This window comes from Ailuropoda melanoleuca, chromosome 5, assembly GCF_002007445.2.
Source record: "Ailuropoda melanoleuca isolate Jingjing chromosome 5, ASM200744v2, whole genome shotgun sequence".
Lineage (NCBI taxonomy): Eukaryota > Metazoa > Chordata > Mammalia > Carnivora > Ursidae > Ailuropoda > Ailuropoda melanoleuca.
The window spans coordinates 128,580,509-128,601,263 of record NC_048222.1 but is presented as its reverse complement, the minus strand read 5'-3'; the positions used below and the strand labels follow the sequence as shown (position 1 = coordinate 128,601,263).

Sequence of the window (20,755 nt, the reverse complement as noted above, 5' to 3'; positions counted from 1 at the left end):
TTTTAGGTATACAACATAATGATTTGATATACGTATACGTTGCAAAATGATTATCACAGTTTAGTTAATATCCATCACCTCGTGTAGTTGTAGATTTTTTTTCTTGTGATGAGAACTTTTAGGATCTACTCTTTTAGACACTTTCAAATTATGATACAGATCACTAATTATAGTTACCATGCTGTACATTATAATCCCAGGACTTACTTATTAATTGAAGTTTGTACCTTTTGACCACCTTGACCCATTTTGCCCACCTTCCTACCCCTGCCTCTTGGAACCACTAATCTGTTCCCTGTATCTATGAGCCCATTTGTCTTTTAGATTCTACATACAGTATGTCTTTGTCTGTCTGACTTATTTCATGGAACATAATACTCTCAAGGTTCATTCATGTTGTCACAAATGGCAAGATTTTGTCCTTTTTTTATGGCGGAATAATAATTCATTGTGCGTGGGTGTGGTGTGCATGTGTCTATCACATTTTCTTAATCCATTTACCCGTTGACGGGCACTTAGGTTGTTTCCATGTCTTGGCTATTGCAAATAATGCTACAATGAACATGGGGATGCAGATACCTTTTTAGATGGTGATTTGTTTTCTTTAGATAGATACCCCAGAAGTGGAATTGCTGGATCATACGGTGTTTTTAGTTTTGGTTCTTTGAGGAACCTCCATAAGCATCTTTCATTAGCTTTTTCTGGTTTTCCTTTCCCTTCCCGGACATGTATGGGTTAGCTTCTTTAGGATTCCTGAAACCCAGAATGATGATCCTATTCTAGAAGAAAGAGGGTTATTAGAGCAAACAAACAGAGGAGTCCAGCATGATCACAGTGATACACGTGGAGCTGTTTCAGGCTGCTTTTGTCCGTGATCGTGGTAGGACTACTGCTGTCCCTGGCCTCTGTCTACCACCATCTGCCCCAAGGGCTGCCTTGCTCTTCTCTTTTCATAAACTGAACTGGGCCTCAGAGGCCTGTTCCTGAGGATTGGTCAGCACAGGGGAGTGGAGGCTGTAGTCTGATTGGTTAGACAAGTGCTAGTTTGTTTAAAGTCCCATTCTGGGCCGTTACGGGGAAGGTCCGTTGCTTCTATCATAGCATCCACCTCTTTTCTTGTAGAGGAAAATCACCATTGATTAGAAGAAGCAGGGATGTCAGCCTAACTAGAGGCCTTTCTGCTGTAGGTTTTCAAGCCTCATGGGAAGTCCAAGGCGACATATCTGGATCTCCCTGGCCCTGCCGAGAGCGAGCTGGGGATGCGAGGGAGTGGGATTTGGTGCTGGGCCAGCAGCAGGGGAGTTCTTCCATGGTCTGCACATCTTCCTTATTTGCACCCTGGACACTTGGACAGGGCTCACGTCTCCTTAACTGGCTCTCCTTATCTTTGTGACCTCAGGGGCAAAGTGACTCCCTATTGGGAAGCTAAAAGGCCATAGCAGAATGCCACCAGCTACACAGGGATTTCAGTGTGCCGATTTTGTAGCAAAATGGCACAACATGACAAACTCTCTTTGGGAGCTTTGTTGCTATTCCTGGTGGTGGGAAATAAGAGTTGTAGATGTTGGGACAGGAAGCCAGAAAAAGGCTTCATACGCTAGGAGGGGAGAGGCCTGATGCCACTTGAAAATGGCTGTCCAGAAGAAATTAGCTGGACCCCAGTGTGCTTAGCTTCCAGTAGTGTCGCAATGGCCTGTGGTGACGAGGAAGCCCTTAGGATTTAAATGTTGCAAGGGAGAGAGGTCTGGATGGCATAAGAAAACATCTTTGGGTAGAGAGCCTATTTTCTGTTTTTAAAACATCAGCATTGGAACAGGTGATCTCCAAGGCATCTTCCTGGCTTAATAATTCTTTCCATGAATCCAAAAAAATGCAAATCGGGAGTTTGATCCTTTGTATTGCCCAGCTGAAAGACTATGGCTAGATTCTGAATAATATTTTCTTCATGTGAAAATCACTATTCCCTTAGAGGTAGAAAGTAGTATACTTTAGAAATTCTTGGGAAAAATAGTTATAGTAAAATGTGTGAGTTGCGTAAAATGAGATGTATTTGTGTCTGGTCTTGGAACAGTTTACTTGTGAGGGCCAGACTCCCTTCCAAGCCGGAGACAAGAAATTTCAATTCAGGACATCTCAAACGGAATCACTTTCCATGTCTAAAACCTTTTTTTATTCGTCCAAAAATAATACTGAGATAGTGTTGGATGCTTTTATAGATATCTGGGTTTTTTTTTTTTTAAATCTTACTCAGCCTCATATATCTTTCGAAAGAAGCAGAAAGAATAAGTCAGGGGAGCAGAGAGAGTAAGGGTGGGGGAAAGTGGAAGAGGAAAAGGAAGAAAGGAAAAACAAATACACCCCCAAATGAGCAAGAGATGATCTAGGCTGAAACAGACTTTCATATTCAAAACCTGTAAGTAATGAGTTGTATGGGACTCTTGGCGAGCTCCTTAGAGAGTGGTTCCAAGTCTGACGAGGAGAAAGGAGCAAAAAAAAAAAAAAAAAAAACCCACAAAGTGACAGTTCTTGTGGCACAGGGGAAGGACGTATATTCAATAATTGTGATTTTAGGCTCCTTTTTTAGGGATGGAATTATGACTACTAGAGCCTGAGTTCTATTTGCTTTAGTACTTGTGTACTTTTATGACTTTTTTTCTTAACTTTGCAAACTATAGTAATTAACTCTTTGTCTTTTGATTATAAAGAATGAGGAGAGATCATATAAGATTTTCTTTGGAAACATAAGACCTCTTATTTCTTGGTATTTTCATCAATTCCCTTGCTTTTCCACCACCCCCTTTACCCCCACACAGCTAATTACTTGGAACAAGGCACCATTGTAGCATATTTCAACCAGCTGTACCTTGAGGAATGGCAAATGAAGAAGCGATAGTGACACACTTCACAGAAACCAGGTGGTTCAGTGTCCAGCAGTAGACAAGGAGGGACTGCTGATCTTTGGCCCTAGGTCACTACCAACCCTGGACTTGCTTCCTTATCTTTAACTGAAAAGTCTGGACTCGATGATTTCTGTGGACCAAGCTCCAAGGATTTTTGGCTCAAATTCTGCTGGAAGTTCAAAGAATCAGTTTCTGGGAAGGACTCATAACGTCATAAGAAATAGGCACGGCCAAAGGACAAGAGTAGGAGCCCAAAGAGGGCACTTCCTGTCGGGCCTGTGCCCGGAGATGGCCAGAGCGATCCTAAAGTGATAGACGTGTGAGGCCAGACTCCCCGAGCCCACAGGTGGCTCTAAATGTGGCTCTAGGAGCCGCTGTTGTTATCAGAGTGGAAGTACAGAGGTAGGACGACAAGCAGGAACTGGCCTTCTAAATAGGGGCTAGAAGTGATTTCTTAGCAAGAATGTGTTGAACAGCTATCCTTGAAATTAGAGAAAAACTCAAAATTGTGGTCAAGTGATTGTTCTTTCCAGCCCTAGCCCTACCTTCAGTGTTTTTATTTATTCTCACTTCTTTGTTAAGGTCATTCTCATGGATTCGTTTTTCACGTTTGTGCAGGTAAGTGGTAGATCTGGGTTTATGTCTCAGCTGTGCCTTTTTTTTTTTTTTTAAGATTTATTTATTTATTTATTTGAGAGAGAGAACATGTAGCAGGGAGGGGGCAGGGGGAGAGGGAGAGAATCCCAAGCAGACGCTGCACTGAGCGCAGAGCCTGACGCGGGGCTCAATCTCACGATCCTGAGATCACAACCTGCACCAAAACCAAGAGTCAGACACTTAACTGACTGCGGCACCCATGCACAGTTGTATGATCTTGGGTATGTTGCTTAGTTTCTTTAAATACCAATTCCCCCATCAGGCTAGTGGTGATAATAGCTACTAAAGCTACTGTGTTAGAACTGTTGGGAGTATTAACACCGAAGGACACAGGCAGAGAATTTAGTATCGTGCCCTCAGGTAGGAAGCCCTAATGGATGTTAGCGGTGACAGTTTATTATTCGTGAATCTCCCTGTTACACCTTTGTATCTCCTCTGCTCTCCAGCACTCCAGTCAGCTCCTGCTGTCTAACAAATGTCTCGAAACCTAGCAGCCTAAAATAACCATTTTATTATTTCTCACGATGATGTGGATTGACTGGTTCAGCTGGACAGTTTTTCTGCTCGTATAGTTTGGGATTTCCCACGCATCTTCAGTCAAAGGGGGGCTGGGTAAGGAATATCTAAAAAGGCTTTACTCACATGTCTGTCACCTTCGCGGGGGTAACTGGCAGCCCGTGGATCTCTGTTTCTTCATGGGGTCTGTCCTTGAGACTAGTGTGAGCTTCTTTACGTAGCGGCTGCATCTCCCGAGCAAAGTTTCCGAGAGCGTAAGCTCCGGTGCGTAAGCGCTGTGTGCATCGTGTTTGCTAATAGCCCACGGACCAAACCCAGTCAGCGTGGCCCAGGATTGGAGTCAGTACGGGCAGAGGCTACGTGAGGTATGACCATCAAAGGTGTGGTTCATGGGAGCCACCAAAATAAGTCTACCACATCCAGTTTCAAAATTGCTGCTGTCTGGAAAACATCTTCTTTTGGATGTCACTCTGTTAGCTTGAACCTAACTAGCTTCACTTCCAATCAAATGAGCAGGTCATTGTTTTCATTGTTTTTTTGATGAGCATAGAGCTGCTGCTGGGTCATAAGCTGGATATCCTGATTCGATCAACTTTCTCCCCAAATTATTTCACTTCAGTTTTCATATTTCCAAATTGAAATCTAAACACAACTCCCCCCCCCCTTTTTTTTAACCGAAATTCAGACTTCATGAAACCCTGGCGTTTATTCCTTTGTTCTCCCCTCACTGCCACCATCACAGTCCACATTCTTCTTTTCTTACACATGAACAGCTCCAATAACCTTTCAGTTAGGTTTTCTTTAAACTCTACTTTTAGTCTGATAACATTTCTTTTCAAGAACCTGCAGTATGTTTATCATTCTTGTTGTCTTAACCTTCCTGCTTGTTTTTTCTGAGGCCCTTATTTATCTGACCCTACTCCATTTGTACAAATTTTTTTTTTCTTTTTTACTATTATATGTCGTTCACACTCCAGAATCAGAGAGTGAGGAGGGAAGATACTTAAAGTATGTTTAAATCTGTCTACACTATAAATACCTTAGAACACAGAGAGGAATGGAGGGAGCCAATGTGGAGACAGAGAAAAAGACCTGAAAACAAGAAATAAAGTGGAAGTGTTGCTATTCGCATTTTTGAGAATTAGGTAGGAGGAAAAGGGGGATCAGGTATTTCAGGGGATTTGAAATTAAATCCCCTTTACTGGAATTCCTTAATTTAAAAAAAACTCGTGAACTGTCTTTTGTTCATTGCACTATTCCTGACGCAGTTGGGTCCTACATCCACAGTCTTCTTTTTTTTCCCACAAGCTTTTTTATTGTTATCAGTGGTGCCAGGGTGTATGTTCCAATGCTGTGGTTGGTACACTGGAAGTGCTTTATAAATGTTTGTTAGATGCAGACTGTAAACAAAACAGTTAAATCCAGACATGTATAAATTAAATAGGCATCAACAAAGTCAAATACAAGGGTGTATTTTTTATATATTAAATGAAGAGAGATGCAGAACCTAGGTTTATGAATTCACTATGAAATATAGACATCTTATAAGCGCTCAGTACATGTACTCTTGACACTGAGACTAAAGCAGCGGGTAATGAAGGCTTGGCTAGTTAGACCGCAGTGAGCATACCTGTCTCTTCTGTGGATAGAGCATATTGAACATGTTGGGAATATGGGAAGAGAAAGCCACTGTATGTTTTTTCTTTTTTACATCTATGAGCCTTTGGATCAGATAACATTTTAAAATGGGCGTTGATTAAAGGCCTTCCTGTTCATTTGAGGAAATAACATTTTAAAGTGATAAACATAGAAAAGGCATTAACCTAAGGAGGTTTGACCAGCATACTCAGTTATTCACTGAATTATTTTGATACCGTTCATTTCCATCCCAGGACATAGTACTTTTGTGAAACCAGTCAAAGTATTTAGCGTCAGTAATTGAGATATTGTGTAGGGATATGGCAAACACTTTTGAAGAATCTTTCTCACCCCTCCAGCTTTTAACCATTAATTTCAAATATCCTATTTTAGAGAACTCAACTGCAGAGTAGTTCACTTAACTTTATTAACTTGGACTTCAAGGCAGGGACATTCTCGGGGGTGGAACCACGGTCTTTAACTGCGATCCTGTTTTCTTCTTTTAAATCCTCAGCACAGCTGAAGAAGGGGTCCTGTTTCTTACTAGAGACTTTCAGGCAAAGGGGCTGTTTCCAGCTTCCTACTAAATCCACCCAGCTATGTCATGCAGGGGATGCAGGGAAGAATTTTCCTTGGGAGGGCCTCCTCAGAAGTTTTGGAGATGGGCCTTGAGCTCTTGGCTGGAATCAGGGTTTTCCAAAGCAGAGGCTGTGTACTGCTCGTCACTGATTGGGAGACGTGCTGCCTGGGCTATTTTCATGAGAGTCAAATAAAACTCTCTTGTCTTAAGCCTGCTTTGAAAGGTGTTTTCCTAATGATTTTACCAGTCAAAGAGAATGACTGTGTGGGAGAGCGTAGTTAAATAACTGGAACACTCTGGGCAGCTTCCCTTCTCCACCCTGTGTTCCTATTCGCCTCCTCCCCCCCTCCCCCCAAAGCTCCTCCTTTCCCGGGCACACACTTGCTGCTCTGTTTTCTGTTCTGGAGCTGCCTGAATTGTATGATTTTTGTAGATGAATGTGAACTCTTCAATCGAGAAGGAAGGGCCAGGAACACAAACAGTCCAGCTAATTGGCATTCCCCCTGGGGGAGGAGCGTGACCAGCCAACCAAGCTGGTTGCATTATCTCCATGGGGCACTTAACTTTGAGAGAACCCTCAGGCTTTCTCAAATCATCCAAGAAGCATTTCAAAAAGAGAAAGAATTGCCAAGAAAAGGCTGTAATCAGGAGGTGCTCCATTTCTTGGGTATGTTGGATTGATTGCAAAAATACTTGCTTGTGGCAGCTTATATTTTTATTGTGAATCTTATCTGCGCTGTTTGTGATTTCAGAGTACTCCAGCCAGGTTAATAGCCTTTGAAGAGAGATTTCAAATTGGTGACCCACAAGCCAGATCAAATTACCATCATAGACCGTGTGTGTGTGTGTGTGTGTGTGTGTGTGTGTGTGTGTGTGAGAGAGAGAGAGAGAGAGAGAGAGAGAAAGAAGGGGGGAGGAGGGAGGGGGGAAAGAAGGAGGATGGGGAGTAGGGAAGATTCAAACTCTGCACTTGATTGGGACTGAGTAGTGGCTGCCCCACTAGCTGGGAACATGTGTCCTATAGTCCATGGCCATCCCCACTCCTCCCTACTCCCCTTCATCTCATCACTCAAGCTGATTCGTAGTTCTGTGTTACTTGCATAGTCCCTGTAGGCCTTTGAGTTAGCTACCCTGGTTTTAGTACAAGCGTTTTCATTTTTCATAGTGTTCCTTGAATGCTGAACTCCATTTATTCTGAGACAAACCAAAGGGGTTAAGGACATCTCAAGAATTAATTTGTATTATAGAACTGCAATTTAAGAACCTCAGCAGTTGTTTCTTGGTGAAAATATTTCTCAGCTATAGCAGTGGCTGACCCTGACTGAAGGTCTGACTTTCAACATTTGTTCCATGTTAGGGTATTGACTTCCTCAAGGGCCTGTCTGTTGCTGGCCTCCCACAACAGAGCAGCTCTTCTAAAGCTTCAGAAGGCCTCTGCTGGAAGAAAACTCACAAGTAGCCTGGATGCCTGCCCCAGGGGCCAGTGAGCTTCCTGCTAACTCAGTAAACATTGTAGGAGATACAAAGAAATGTGAAGTGATCACATGTTCTGTATTCACCAGAGCAGTTCTCGGAGTTCTTTTGCTAATGAAAAATATAAAAATCTGTGGACATTCAGCTCTGTGAGGCACACAAAAAAATCTTTTTTTTCTTGTCTTTGTACCCCTTCCACCACCTAATGTTTTAATATGACAACAGGTAGCACACGTGATATTTGAGCATATTTCTTTCTTCTGACCCTTGTATCCTCACCTTCTAGTGGAAGTATTCAGAGGCTATGAAGAAGAGAATGGAAGAAATGGAGAACCCATGGTCATAGAATAGCCCACAGACCACATAATCAGCCTCTGAATAACTGAGAATTTGATAAGTAGAACAAACCAACAAAAAAAGAATTTTCAAATACTGATTTCTCTTTGAATCATCTCATGTCTTTTGCTCATAATTATTAGAGTAAAATTAAAATTTGGTATTAACTGAAACTTTACATCAGATTTTTATGTTCTTTGTACAGTTGACCCTTGAACAATGTGGAAGTTAGAGGCGCCAACCCCCCACCCGAGAGTCAAAAATCTGCATATAACTTTTGACTCCCCAAAATCTTAACTAATAGTTTACGGTTAATCATAAGTCTTACCAATAACATAAACAGTCAATAAACACCCGTTTTGTATGTTGTATGTATTTATATACTTTGTTCTTAAAGTAAGCTATGAAGAGAAGATGTTAAGAAAATCATAAGAGAAAATACATTTACAGTGCTGTACTGTAAAAATTCTGCATACAAGTGGAACCACAACATTCAAACCTGTGTTGTTCGGGGGTCAACTGTATTGTGTTTTATTCCACGTGCCCAGATAGGACCGAGCTCATAGTGAGTCAACAGTAAGTTGTAGAATGAAAATACCTACATACCGTGGAGGCCAGTTATTTGGTCTATGGGCTGTTCTACCTGCGGGTTCTCAATTTCTTCCATTTCTATTTTATAATGGAAACTGAAGTTATAGTAAAAATAACATCTAGAGGAATCTATCTTCTTTACATTCCTTGGCTTTTACTTTCCCCTCAATTCTATGTATCTTAAAATACATATTTCAAATGTTAATTATTAAACTGGATGAGATTTTTAACTAAGCTGACTTTTTAAAATTAATTTTATTTATTTTGAGGTAATGATAGATTCACATTCAATTGTAAGGAATAATACAGAGAGATTCTGTGTACTCTTTACCCACTTTCCCCAATTGTAACATCTTGCAGTACCGTTGTGCGATATCACAACCAGGATATCAACATTGATGCGGTCAAGACACAGAGCCTTTCCTTCATTACAAGGATTCCTCGGGTTGCCTTTTTATACCCACATTCAATTCCTCAACCCCACTTCTGGAAACTACCAATCTGCTCTCCATTTCTATAATTTTGTGGCCAACTTTTTTTTAGAAACATTTCTCTAACTGTTGGCCTCTGGGGAGAAAAGATCATTTAACACTCATATAGGGTTGATGACTTTTGTAGGTGGAAGCTTATATTTATAGAAGTGTGCTGTCATTGATGCTTTGTGTTGCTGTGCCAGGAGGCAGTGCGGGGTCCTGGAATCCAGATTACTGAGACATCTTGCCAGAAAATGCCCCTGCCAATGGTTGACAGAATTTTCCTGCCTGATTACGCCTCCACAAAGCCAGCCAAGAGGCGCCCGTGGTGGCAGAGCACTTCAGGCCTCTTCCCGATGCCAGGATAGTCCGATGCTGTCTGGAGGCACCAGCAGCTGTGGAAAGGGTGTGGGAAGATGTTTTCTCTACTTAACCTGTTGTGCCTATTTACTGAGGCGTGCCGAGACTGCGGACCTTTGCCTTTTCTCTCCATCTTTGAAGTTATGTGCAGCTCTGCTTTGACCCTGTATTACACTTGGAACTTCTGGAATGCCTCAAGGTGCCACATAGTCTTTTCTTTCTTGCTGCCAGTCTGACTTAATTATCTGATGCCACTGTGGTAAAACCAAGTGCCGCTCTTAAACAAGCAGCTGTGTCATTAGAAGAGCCAGAGTCCTCTGGCATCTGCCGCCATTTGGGCCTTGTGCTACACTTGCTCTTACCTGTAGCTCAGCTAGCCTGACCGCTCCCATTTTAGGTCATGAAGTACGATATCCAGGAGAGGAGATGTTGGAAGAAATTGAGTTTTGTAGGTTTTTATGGATTAGAATTGCTTGTAACAGCCCCCTCTTTGGCATAAATCGGCTGTATGTTTTCAATTTTTTATAATTGTAGAAATTAAATGGTGTAGTGTAGAAGTAAAATAATTGTGGTAAGAAATTTGGTATTTTAGACATAATATATTTCACTTATTTTTATTTAAATGGTTTTAAATTTTAAATGTTTTTTAATTATTGTCCCATAATAGAAGCAATTTTTACTTTATGGATATAAGAGTTGATATTAATGGGCTCATAAAGCCATGTCCTGATTGAGCAGTAATGAAGGAACTCAGAGATTTCTAAGGTTCTTCCTGCCCTTTTCTTCCTTCTTATTTTTCTTTCTCTTGTATTATATTCAATTTAACCTTCTTTGCAAACTGAGGAGTTGCTAAGAATTTTAATGAACCATCTGTGTGTCAAATGTTTTTATAAATTTTAACTAGTCAGTTGAGTTGTGAAGAAAATGGGGTGTGGGTTTTGGGTTCTGGGATGAAAGGCAAAAGAAAATAATAAAAAACAAAAGTTTAATGAGGGGCTGTATGGAGCTTTTAGTCATTTCTGTTTACAAAAACAGGAAGAAAGAAAGAGAGAGAGAAAGAAAGAAACAAACAAACATAGGTAGCTAATCTTTGTTGATTATTAACTTAAATATTCCATGTATATATGGAGATTTAAGGTTTTTCATTTTCAACAAATGAGTTTCTTGTGTTACCTAGCCTCCTTTGTCAGTAATCTACATTAAAAAGTTCTTAGTGCCTGGTCTTCAGCATTAAATTGGGTGGTTCCAACGTATTTTTTTTAAAGATTTTATTTATTTATTTGACACAGAGAGAGCACAAGTAGGCAGAGTGGCAGGCGGAGGGAGAGGGAGAAACAGGCTCCCCGCTGAGCAGAGAGCCCAATGTAGGTCTTGATCCCAGGACTCTGGGATCATGACCTGAACTGAAGGCTTACCTGACTGAGCTATCCAGATGCCCCATCCAACATATTTTTTTGACTCAAAAATTATAATTCTAGTGGAAAGCTAACATGCTCTATTACTCAGTTTTAAATGTAAAAGTTTGTTTTGAATGAGCAAGAAATTAAAATATGTTCAGTGTTCTGAGATGAGGATGCTGGGAAATAGGGGTACCTGTCATCTGGAGACCAGTCATGTAGCATAAGAGAATCTTAAGCAGGCTCCATGCCCAGCGCAGAGCCCAATGCAGGGCTCCATCTAATGACCCTGAGATCATGACCTGAGCCGAAATGAAGAGTCAGCTTTTAATGACTGAGCCACCCAAGTAGCCCTAGACAACCGCTTTCTGATTATCTTCGTGTATTGAGAGTTTCTGTTTGCTTCCATATCAAATTACTTAAATGACAACATTAATGCTAGCCAATCTAAGAAACACTGCAGCTGCCAATAGAAGGTAAGCTCCGATCGTAGAGACTTTGTAGATCTTGGTTATATTTGTATTTCTAGCTCCTAGAATGCTCCTGATATAACAGGCAACCAAGACCACTTTGTTGAATGAATGAATAATTAAATTGTAAACACAGGATAATAGGTTGAGAAATTGTGTAAGTCTTTGTCTTCTCACTTTGAATAGTGAAACTATAAATTTATTTGCTTTAGGTAAAGAATCAGCTTCCCTATGGTAAGATATTATATATAGGATAAATGACATATTTTTTATAAGATACCCCAACCACATTTTGTAGGTTACACTTGCCCTCTCCTAGATATTCTCATGTTCAAGTACAAGGTTTCTTAACAAATAACATAATTCCTCGAATCTCAAAACAAAGCAAGAGAAAAGAAATAGGTAGAGTAAGAGGTCAACATATCTGGTAATTACTCTCTACTAAAACTTTTATATGGAGAGAACTCTAAAATCATCTCAGCCTCACTGTAGCCTTAGGTAATAGCAATTCTTGTCCATTGTGCGGGTGAGGAGGTGAGCTCAGCCGGTACATGGTAAAGCCTGATTTTGAGTCCAGTCTGTTTGACTCCAAAATCCATGCAATTTGACATGGTGTTTTTTCTTAATACTACATTCTAATTTCTGTGGTTTCTTTTAGTCAAACCTCTTGAAGAAGTTGTTTGCATTCACTGTTCCCAAATTCTTACTGTGGTTAAATCCAGTGAATGCTTTTCAGTTGTGTTAGCAGTCTCCTTTTGCACCATTTGACTGTGAAGGGCTTTTTGAAGGTCCCACTTGAGTATGTCTTCACTTGATTTTTACTCTTCCTGGTTTTCTACCGCTGACTACTCCCTTGGGGTTTCATTAAATTCATGGATTATCTGGGGGGGAGAAGTAACATCTTAACTATATTGAGTCTTCCCATTTGTAAGCATTCATACCTCCCCTTTTAAGTCTTTTAGAAATGACTTTTTTTTTTAAAGATTTTATTTATTTGACAGAGAGAGACACAGCCAGTGAGAGAGGGAACACAAGCAGGGGGAGTGGGAGAGGGAGAATCAGGCTCCCAGCGGAGGAGCCTGATGTGGGGCTCGATCCCAGAACGCCGGGATCATGCCCTGAGCCAAAGGCAGACGCTTAACGACTGAGCCACCCAGGTGCCCCCTAGAAATGACTTTTGATTAAGTTTTATAATTTTCTCTATAAAAGTCCTAGGACCCTTTAGCTGTTAACACAAATGGTAGCTTTAAAAGAAATAATTGCATGTTCTATAAGTTTGTTGTGAGTTACAGAATCTCGATTTTTACATATTCTGTATCAAACAGCCTTGCTGAATTATTTCTAATTGCTTATTTGTATTTTATTTTGACATTTAAAACACTTTATTTAAAAGTAATCTTAGATTTACAGAAGCGTTGCAAAGATTTTAGAGTTCTCCTATGCCCTTCACCCAGCTTTCCCTGAGGTTAACTTCTTATGTAACTGTGGCACTTTAAAAAAAAAAAAAAAAATGATACTGGTACATTACTGTTAACTACAAACTTTATTTGGATTCCACCACCTTTTCCACTAATGTCCTTTTTCTGCTCCAGGATCCAGTCCAGAATATCACATTGCATTTAGTCTTTGATTTTTAATGTAGGAAATTGTATCACATATCTGCAAAGAGTAACAGTTTTGTCTCTTAGTTCCCCTGTGTGTGTGAGGGGTGGGGGTGTAGGTATCACGTAGGCCTGCCTGTACTCACTTGGGCTACCACTCTCGCCCAGGCTCTATTTGCCGTACATCTGCGACAGCCTCCTAGAAATGTTGGTGCTTCCCAAGATTCTGCCCTTTGTCCTTAATTCACGCTGCTACACATTGTTCCAGAGGATCTCATCCGTTTTATATCTCTCTGTGTAGATGAGGGGTAGCCTCTGTACCCCAGGCAATCCCTTGTTTACTACAATTACCAAATTTTTATTTCTAGTATAGACTTTTTTTTTTTTAGCTCCAGATTCATATAACTGTCTTCTTGATATCTCTATGTGGATTTCCCATAGACTTCCAATAGGTCTTAAGGGAGCACATCTTCTTGCCTTCCCTTGTCCCTCCTCTTGCATTTCCCATCTCCATAATCTCCCAGTTATCCAAGATAGAGAAACCTGGGACTCATTCTGAACTCCTCCCTCCCTTTCTTCCTTCCTTTTTTTCCTCCCATCCTTCTCTGCCTTCTCTTACCTCCATTCCTTTCACTCCCATCATATCTGCTCCTATTAATTCTATTTCCTTCATTTCTCACATGTTACCAACTTCTCTTCATTCTGGCTATTTCATTAAAAGCTCTCATCATTGCACACTATCAAACTCCTTAACACATTATTCAGAGCCTCTGGCCTCTCCACCCCATCCTGTCCCATATGCCCTTTTCCACAGCACACCCAACACCCTCACTCTCTGTGCTAGCCACACCTAATCACCTGATGTTCCTTGTATATGCTGTGTTCTTCCCTTTCTTCTTTGGAAATTCTATATGGATTTTTTTTTTTTTTTTTTGGTTCCTATGCTCTGTTCCTAACTCCTGCTAATTCCTTTGGTCTTCATTCAGTTATCACTGTTTCCAGGAAACCTTTCATTTCCCAGGCTGGGTTATATCTACCTTCTGAGCACTCTCAAGGTGGTTTGTCTATATTTCTCTCATGGCACTTAAAGTATTGAGCTTGTTTAGTTGTTTGTATACCGTTGCTCTTCTCCTGGGCTATAGTGTATATTCTTCAAGGTCAAAAAAGTGGGTAGTAAGGAGGGCATGTATTGCATGGTGCACTGGGTGTTACACACAACTAATGAATCATCGAACTTTACATCAAAAACCAGGGATGTACTGTATGGTGACTGACATAATAAAAAAATATTTAAAAAAAACAGTGTTGTATTTTGTTTTGTGCTTCCTACTGCTTAGCACAGTACCTGGCACATAGCTGTTACTAATAAATGTTTATTGAATGAATTAATAAATATATTCACCATTCTTGGAAACACAGACTTGATGGTTTCCAAGAATGATATTCTTTCAACAGAGACAAAACTCTTTTAAATGTCAGCTTCCTTATTTATAAATGAGATGGGTACACTGAATAATCTCTGAAGTCCTTTATACCTCTAACAAATTGGTATTTCTGATTTTAAGATTTATCATCCAAAAGAAAACAGTACGAATTCTGGGGGAAATTCCCAAGGAGTTCGAAAATATTTTGACCAGTGGCAATAACCCTGGAATAATAATAATTTGGCTTTTTGGTTATATTGCATATAACCAAATGTGTCAAGTGCTAATAATCTGAGCACTTGAACATTTGAGTGGTTTATTTAGGATGACCAGAGTTTCTGTTCCTTTGCTAACATAGCCAAATCATTTTAGGAAGATTATAAATTTTCCTTTGCTAAAGATTTTCAAGTAAAAGTAAGACAGCTGTTTCTCTTGGATATTGTAAATGGGATTTAAGATGTAACTATAGTGATGGGACTAATTGACCACTAAGGTCTTGCCTAATAATGAGATCCTTCAATTTTGTGGTTTACAGTTTTGGGGGTTTTGTTTTGTTTTTCTGGTATAACAGGGAAAAAAAGAGTTGGATAGCATACCATTTTTCCAAGTTCATCTTACTGGATTTAATATCAACATTAGAAAGCCACCAGAAGTCTGTTTATCAAAATTGTTGACTTCTGTATATTCAAAAACTTAATATTGTGAGTGGTCTCCAGCTTGCTGAAGTGATCTGGTTAAATCAGTATCCAAGGTCCACTTTAAAAAGGTCTTTTAATATAGTGTTTTTTTATAGCACATATATATATATCATTGATACAGAAAACCACATAAAACATCTTGTACTTTAATGAGTTACTAGGTGAACATCCTTGTAACTGTCACTCAGATAAAACAGAATTTTGGGGATGCCTGGGTGGCTCAGTCGGTTAAGCATCTGCCTTTAGCTCAGGTCATGGTCTTGGAGTCCTGGGATCGAGTCCCGCATCAGGCTGCCTGCTCAGCCGGGGAGCCTGCTTCTCCCCCTCCCTCTCCTGCTCCCCAGCTTGTGCACGCTCTCTCTCTCTGTCAAATAAATAAATAAAATCTTAAAAAAACAAAAACAAAAACAGAATTTTGCCAGCCACCCGAGAAGCTTCTCTAAAATCACAGTCCCTTGCCTTCCCAATAGAAGTATACAGATTTTTATTTTAATCACTTATGATTTCTTAATAGTTTCATCACACCAATAGTCATCCTTAAATATTCTACTTTGCTTTTTAAATATGTGCATTTTAAGCTCTCAGTCTGGATTTTGCTGATTGCTTTAGCTTTCTAGGACTTGACTATTTAGGACAAATGTGGCTTATTTCATGCCTCAGTTCTAGAATGACATTCTACCTGGAATATCATTCCTCCTTGTCTCCCTACCCTGTACCTTCTTCATGGAATTACTTCCTAATCACCCTTCAAAACAGCTGAAATCTCATCCCTACTAGAAAGATTTCCTGATTTTTCCATCTAATGACATGTTCTTTTCTATAGTCCCACAGCACCTGTATAAAACTCAGGTATCACACCAAGGACATTGCTGCAATTGTTCCTTTACCCATTTTCTCTTGCATGAGATGCCTTCATCCACCAAACATTCACTAGATACTTCTGTACACCTGGCACTGTGCTAATGCATGGGATACAGAGATGAATAAGATAGTTCTCTCTGCCTTCAAGAAATTTGTAGTTAGGAAGGGACAGATAAGTATGGTATAACATTGTTCTGAATGGAGAAAACAGGACAATATGAGAATATATAGGAGAGGGTTCCTATCCTAAACTGAGGAGAGAAGGGAGGAGGGAATGACCATAGAAGGTTTTCCAGAGTAGATTGTAATTCCAGAGTCTAGCTCAGTGTGTGCCACAGAGTAGTACTTATTATATATAACAACAAGGAATGTTCTATTTTATAGTAATTTATTGAGCACTTTTTAGGTGGCAAACTTCATAGTATTATCTTGGAGAAAATATCTTTTTTAATAGCTATGGTAGACATTTTCAAGTGTATAACTGAAAACCTCTGTTTAAAATAGGGTTTAGTTTTTATATAAGGTGAAAAACCAAGGCTTTAACATTTAAGTATAAAAATATAAATTAAGGGGCGCCTGGGTAGTGCAGTCGTTGGGCGTCTGCCTTCGGCTCAGGGCGTGATCCCGGCATTCCGGGATCGAGTCCCACATCGGGCTCCTCTGCTGGGAGCCTGCTTCTTCCTCTCCCACTCTCCTGCTGTGTTCCCTCTCTCGCTGGCTGTCTCTCTGTCACATAAATAAAAATTAAAAAAATATATATAAATTAATTTTACATTTCTAGACACTTTTAAATTTCCAGGCTGAGGATGATAGCTTCCCTGGTTAGATGCAGACAGAATGGATTTTAATGGTTCAGAAGAGTTGATGATTAACTCATCCTCCATTTTTCAGAACAAATTTTGTTTTGCAGTCTTGTCTGTTTATTGTATTTTCTTTCCCGACAAGTGTGGAAAATTTTACAATGTACTCTATATGGAAATTTAATGTAATTCCTTTCATTTCCTTTCTTAAAGTACTTAATATTTAAAACTACTCCTTATGAAGACCTGCCTCCCCTCTTACCCTCAGCAAATGAAAGGTGTCTTTGGCTTATGCTTTTGCTAAGTCATTAAGACCCACTAGCTTGTTAAGTGTCTTCTAAATCTCAGGTATGATTATTGTATCTTTCCTCTCCATGAAGCCAGTGCAACATGGAACAGTGAAACTAAAAATCTAACTTGAATGCAACCAGATTTATTTTCACTGGATTGTATGTTTCAGTATTTTTGAGTACTGGCTGAGATTTCATATTGTGTAGAATCTGAAGAGTATCTGAGGGACTCTATCTGGAACATTAACACAGTTTTTATACCTGTTATGGACTGGATGTTTGTGTTTCCACCCCTCCCCCAATTCGTACACTGAAGTCCTAACACCAATGCAATGGTATTGGAAGGTGGGACCTTTGGGATGTCTTCTCTCACCACTTTTATTCAACACAGTACTGGAAATCCTAGCCACAGCAATCACATAAGAAAAAGGAATAAAAGGTATCCATTGGTAAGGAAGAAGTAACACTTTCACTATTTGCGGATGACATTATACTATAGATAGAAAATCCTAAAGACTCCACCAAACAACTACTGGAACTGATAATTTGATAAGGTGGTAGGATACAAAATCAATGTACAGAATAAATCTGTTGCACTCTATACACAAATAATGAAGCAGTAGAAAGAGAAATTAAGAAACAGTCCTATTTACAGTTGCACCAAAATTACTGAGGAATAAACCTAACCAAAGAAGTGAAAGACCTGTACTCTGAAAACTAAAAAAACACTGATGGAAGAAATTGACGACACAAATGAAAAGATACTCCATGCTCATGGATTGGATGAGCAAATATTGTTAAAATGCACATACTATCCAAAGCAATCTACAGATTCAGTACAATCCCTATCAAAATACCAACAGCATATTTCACAGAACTAGAACAAATAATCCTAAAATTTGTATGGAACCACAAAAGACCCTGAATAGCTAAAACAATCTTGAAAAAGAACAAAGCTGGAGGTATCACAATCTAATTTCAAGTTATACTACAAAGCTGTAGTAATCAAAACAGTATGGTATGGGCACAAAAATAGACACAGATCAATGAAACAGAATAGAGAGGCCAGAAATAAACTCACAATTTATGTGGTCAATTAATCTTTGACAGAAGAGGCAAGTGTATAGGAAAAAAAGATCATCTCTTCAACAAATGGTGTTGGGAAAAGTGGACAGCTATATGCGAAAGAATGAAACTGGGCCACTTTCTTACACCATACACAAAAATAAATTAAAAGTGGATTAAGGATCTAAATATGAGACTTGAAACCATAAAAATCCTAGAAGAGAGCATAGGCAGTCTCTCTGATATTGGCCATAGCAACTTCTTTTTACATAGGTCCTGAGGCAAGGGAAACAAAAGCAAAAATAAACTGTTGGGACTACATCAAATAAAAGCTTCTGCACAGCAAGGAAATAATCAACAAAATTAAAAGACAACCTACGGAATGGGAGAATGTATTTGCAATGACATATCTGATAAACAGTATCCAAAATATATAAAGAACTTACACAATTCAATGCCAAAAAAGAACCCCACCAAGTAATACAATTAAAAAAATAGAAGAAATAAGCATACATTTCTCCAAAGAAGACATACAGATAGCTAAACATATGAAAAGTTGTTCAACATCACTCATCATCAGGGAAATGCAAACCAAACCATCATGAGATATCCTCTCAGAATGGCTGTCAGAATGACTAAAATCAAAACACAAGAAACAAGTGTTGACAAGGTGTGTAGAAAAAGGGACCTCACCAGACACCAATGCTAATAGCACCTTGATCTTGGATTCCTCAGCCTCCAGAACTGCGAGAAATAAGTGTTTATCACTTATGTCACCCGATCTATGGTATTTTTAGTATAGGTTGAATAATTAATACCCTTCAATACATTGTTACCCAAATTAGCACTATTGCCCAATGAAATGCCTTTGGTTACTTGTTTTGTTCTTTTATAACCTACAAAACTTTTTATTAGAGAAAGTTTAAAATATATACAAAAATAAAAGGACCAGTATAAAGATCATCATGTATCCATCACCCAGCCTCAGTAGTTATCATCACATGACCAGTTGTTTCATCTATACCTCCACTAGCTCTTTTTCCCCTCCCTGGTACTGCATTATTTTGAAGTATATCCTAGGTGACATATTATTTTATCAAATATTTTAGAAAATGATTATGTAAGTCATTATATAAGTAATATGTACACTTATTACATATTAGATACATAAATGTATCTCTAAAAGATAAGGACTTAAAAAAATAATCACAGTTCCATTATCATGCATAAAAATTTAAAAATTCCCTCAGAAGCACAAAATATCCAGTTAGAGTTAAAATTTCCCCTTGGCCTTATATTTTTCTACAAAAAATTTTAAAAATATTTGTTTTAATCAGAATTCAAGCAAGGGTTTACACATTGCTTTTATTGATATGTCCCTTATGTATCTTTAAAAAAAATTTTTTTAAAGAGATTTTGTTTGAAACCGTGAGCACAAGTGGGGGTTGGGAGTGGAGAGGATCAGAGGTAGAGGGAGAAGAAGTCTCCCTGCTAAGTAGGGAGCCTAACTCAGGGCTGGATCCCAGGACCCTGAGATCATGACCTGAGCCAAAGGCAGACACTTAACTGAGCCACCCAGGTGATCCCCTTATGTATCTTTTCATTGAGAAATGTCCTCTCCCTCTTGGAACTCATGAAATCAGGAAAGTGATTATTTTCATAGTCATGTTTAATATGGTACACACTTAATTTTATTCTAAATTATTTTAAAACACTGACAATGCTATAGAAAATGATTATGTAAGTCATTATATAAGTAATATGTACACTATAAAAGTATACATATACTCAATGAAGAAAAATTTCAAAATATCAAAAGGTATATGAAAATATTTTTGTTTCATTATTCCATAACTGTTAACATTTTGGGATAATTTTCTACTAAACTATATATATTCAAGTGTATAATTTTTACATAGTAAGTATTCCCTCTGCTATTACTTTGGACTTAATTGAAATTAGAGATCTTAATTAGAAATTTTTTTGTAGGGACACCTGGGTGACTCAACTGGTTAAGCAGCTGCCTTCAGCTCAGGTCATGATTCAGTTCAGGCCATGATCCCAGGGTTCTGGGATTGAGCCTGGCATGGGGCTCCTTGCTCAGCAGGGAGCCTGCATCTCCCTCTGCCTGACTCTCCCTCTGCTTGTGCTCTCTCTCTGTCTCTCTCTGTGGCAAATAAGTAAATACAATCTTAAAAAAAATATATTTTTATAGTTCTTACTCTTAACAATACAGAACAATCTGGTTACCAGAGGGGAGGGGAGTGAGGGGATGGCTGAAATAGGTGATGGAGAATAGGGAGTGCACTTGTGATGAGCACTGGGTGATGTATGGAACTGATGAATTATTATACTGTAAACCTGAAACTAATATAACACTGTATGTTAACTGGAATTAAAATAAAAAATATATAACATAAGTAGTAATATGGCAAAGAAAAAGGATCTTTTTCTAGTTCTTGTGGTAGAAGCTTTGATTTTCACAATCTTTGCTTTTCTAATATAAACACTTAACGCTACAGCTTTCCCTTTAAGCATGTTGAGTTTCCATTATACAATTAGGAAATATTTTCTAATTTCCCTTGTATTTATCTGTGGTTTTTTTTTTTAGAAGTATATTGCTTA

The 20,755-nt window shown here is 39.0% G+C and overlaps 1 protein-coding gene across 1 annotated transcript in view; it reads left to right on the top strand.

Annotated features, from left to right (window-relative positions):
* FGF2 (fibroblast growth factor 2) overlaps window positions 1-20,755 on the top strand; it is a 63,136-nt gene that overhangs the window by 23,909 nt on the left and 18,472 nt on the right. Inside the window, 1 exon segment of the mRNA XM_034661741.1 lies at window positions 4,295-4,433. Within this exon segment, the coding sequence (XP_034517632.1) occupies window positions 4,295-4,433 (139 nt within the window).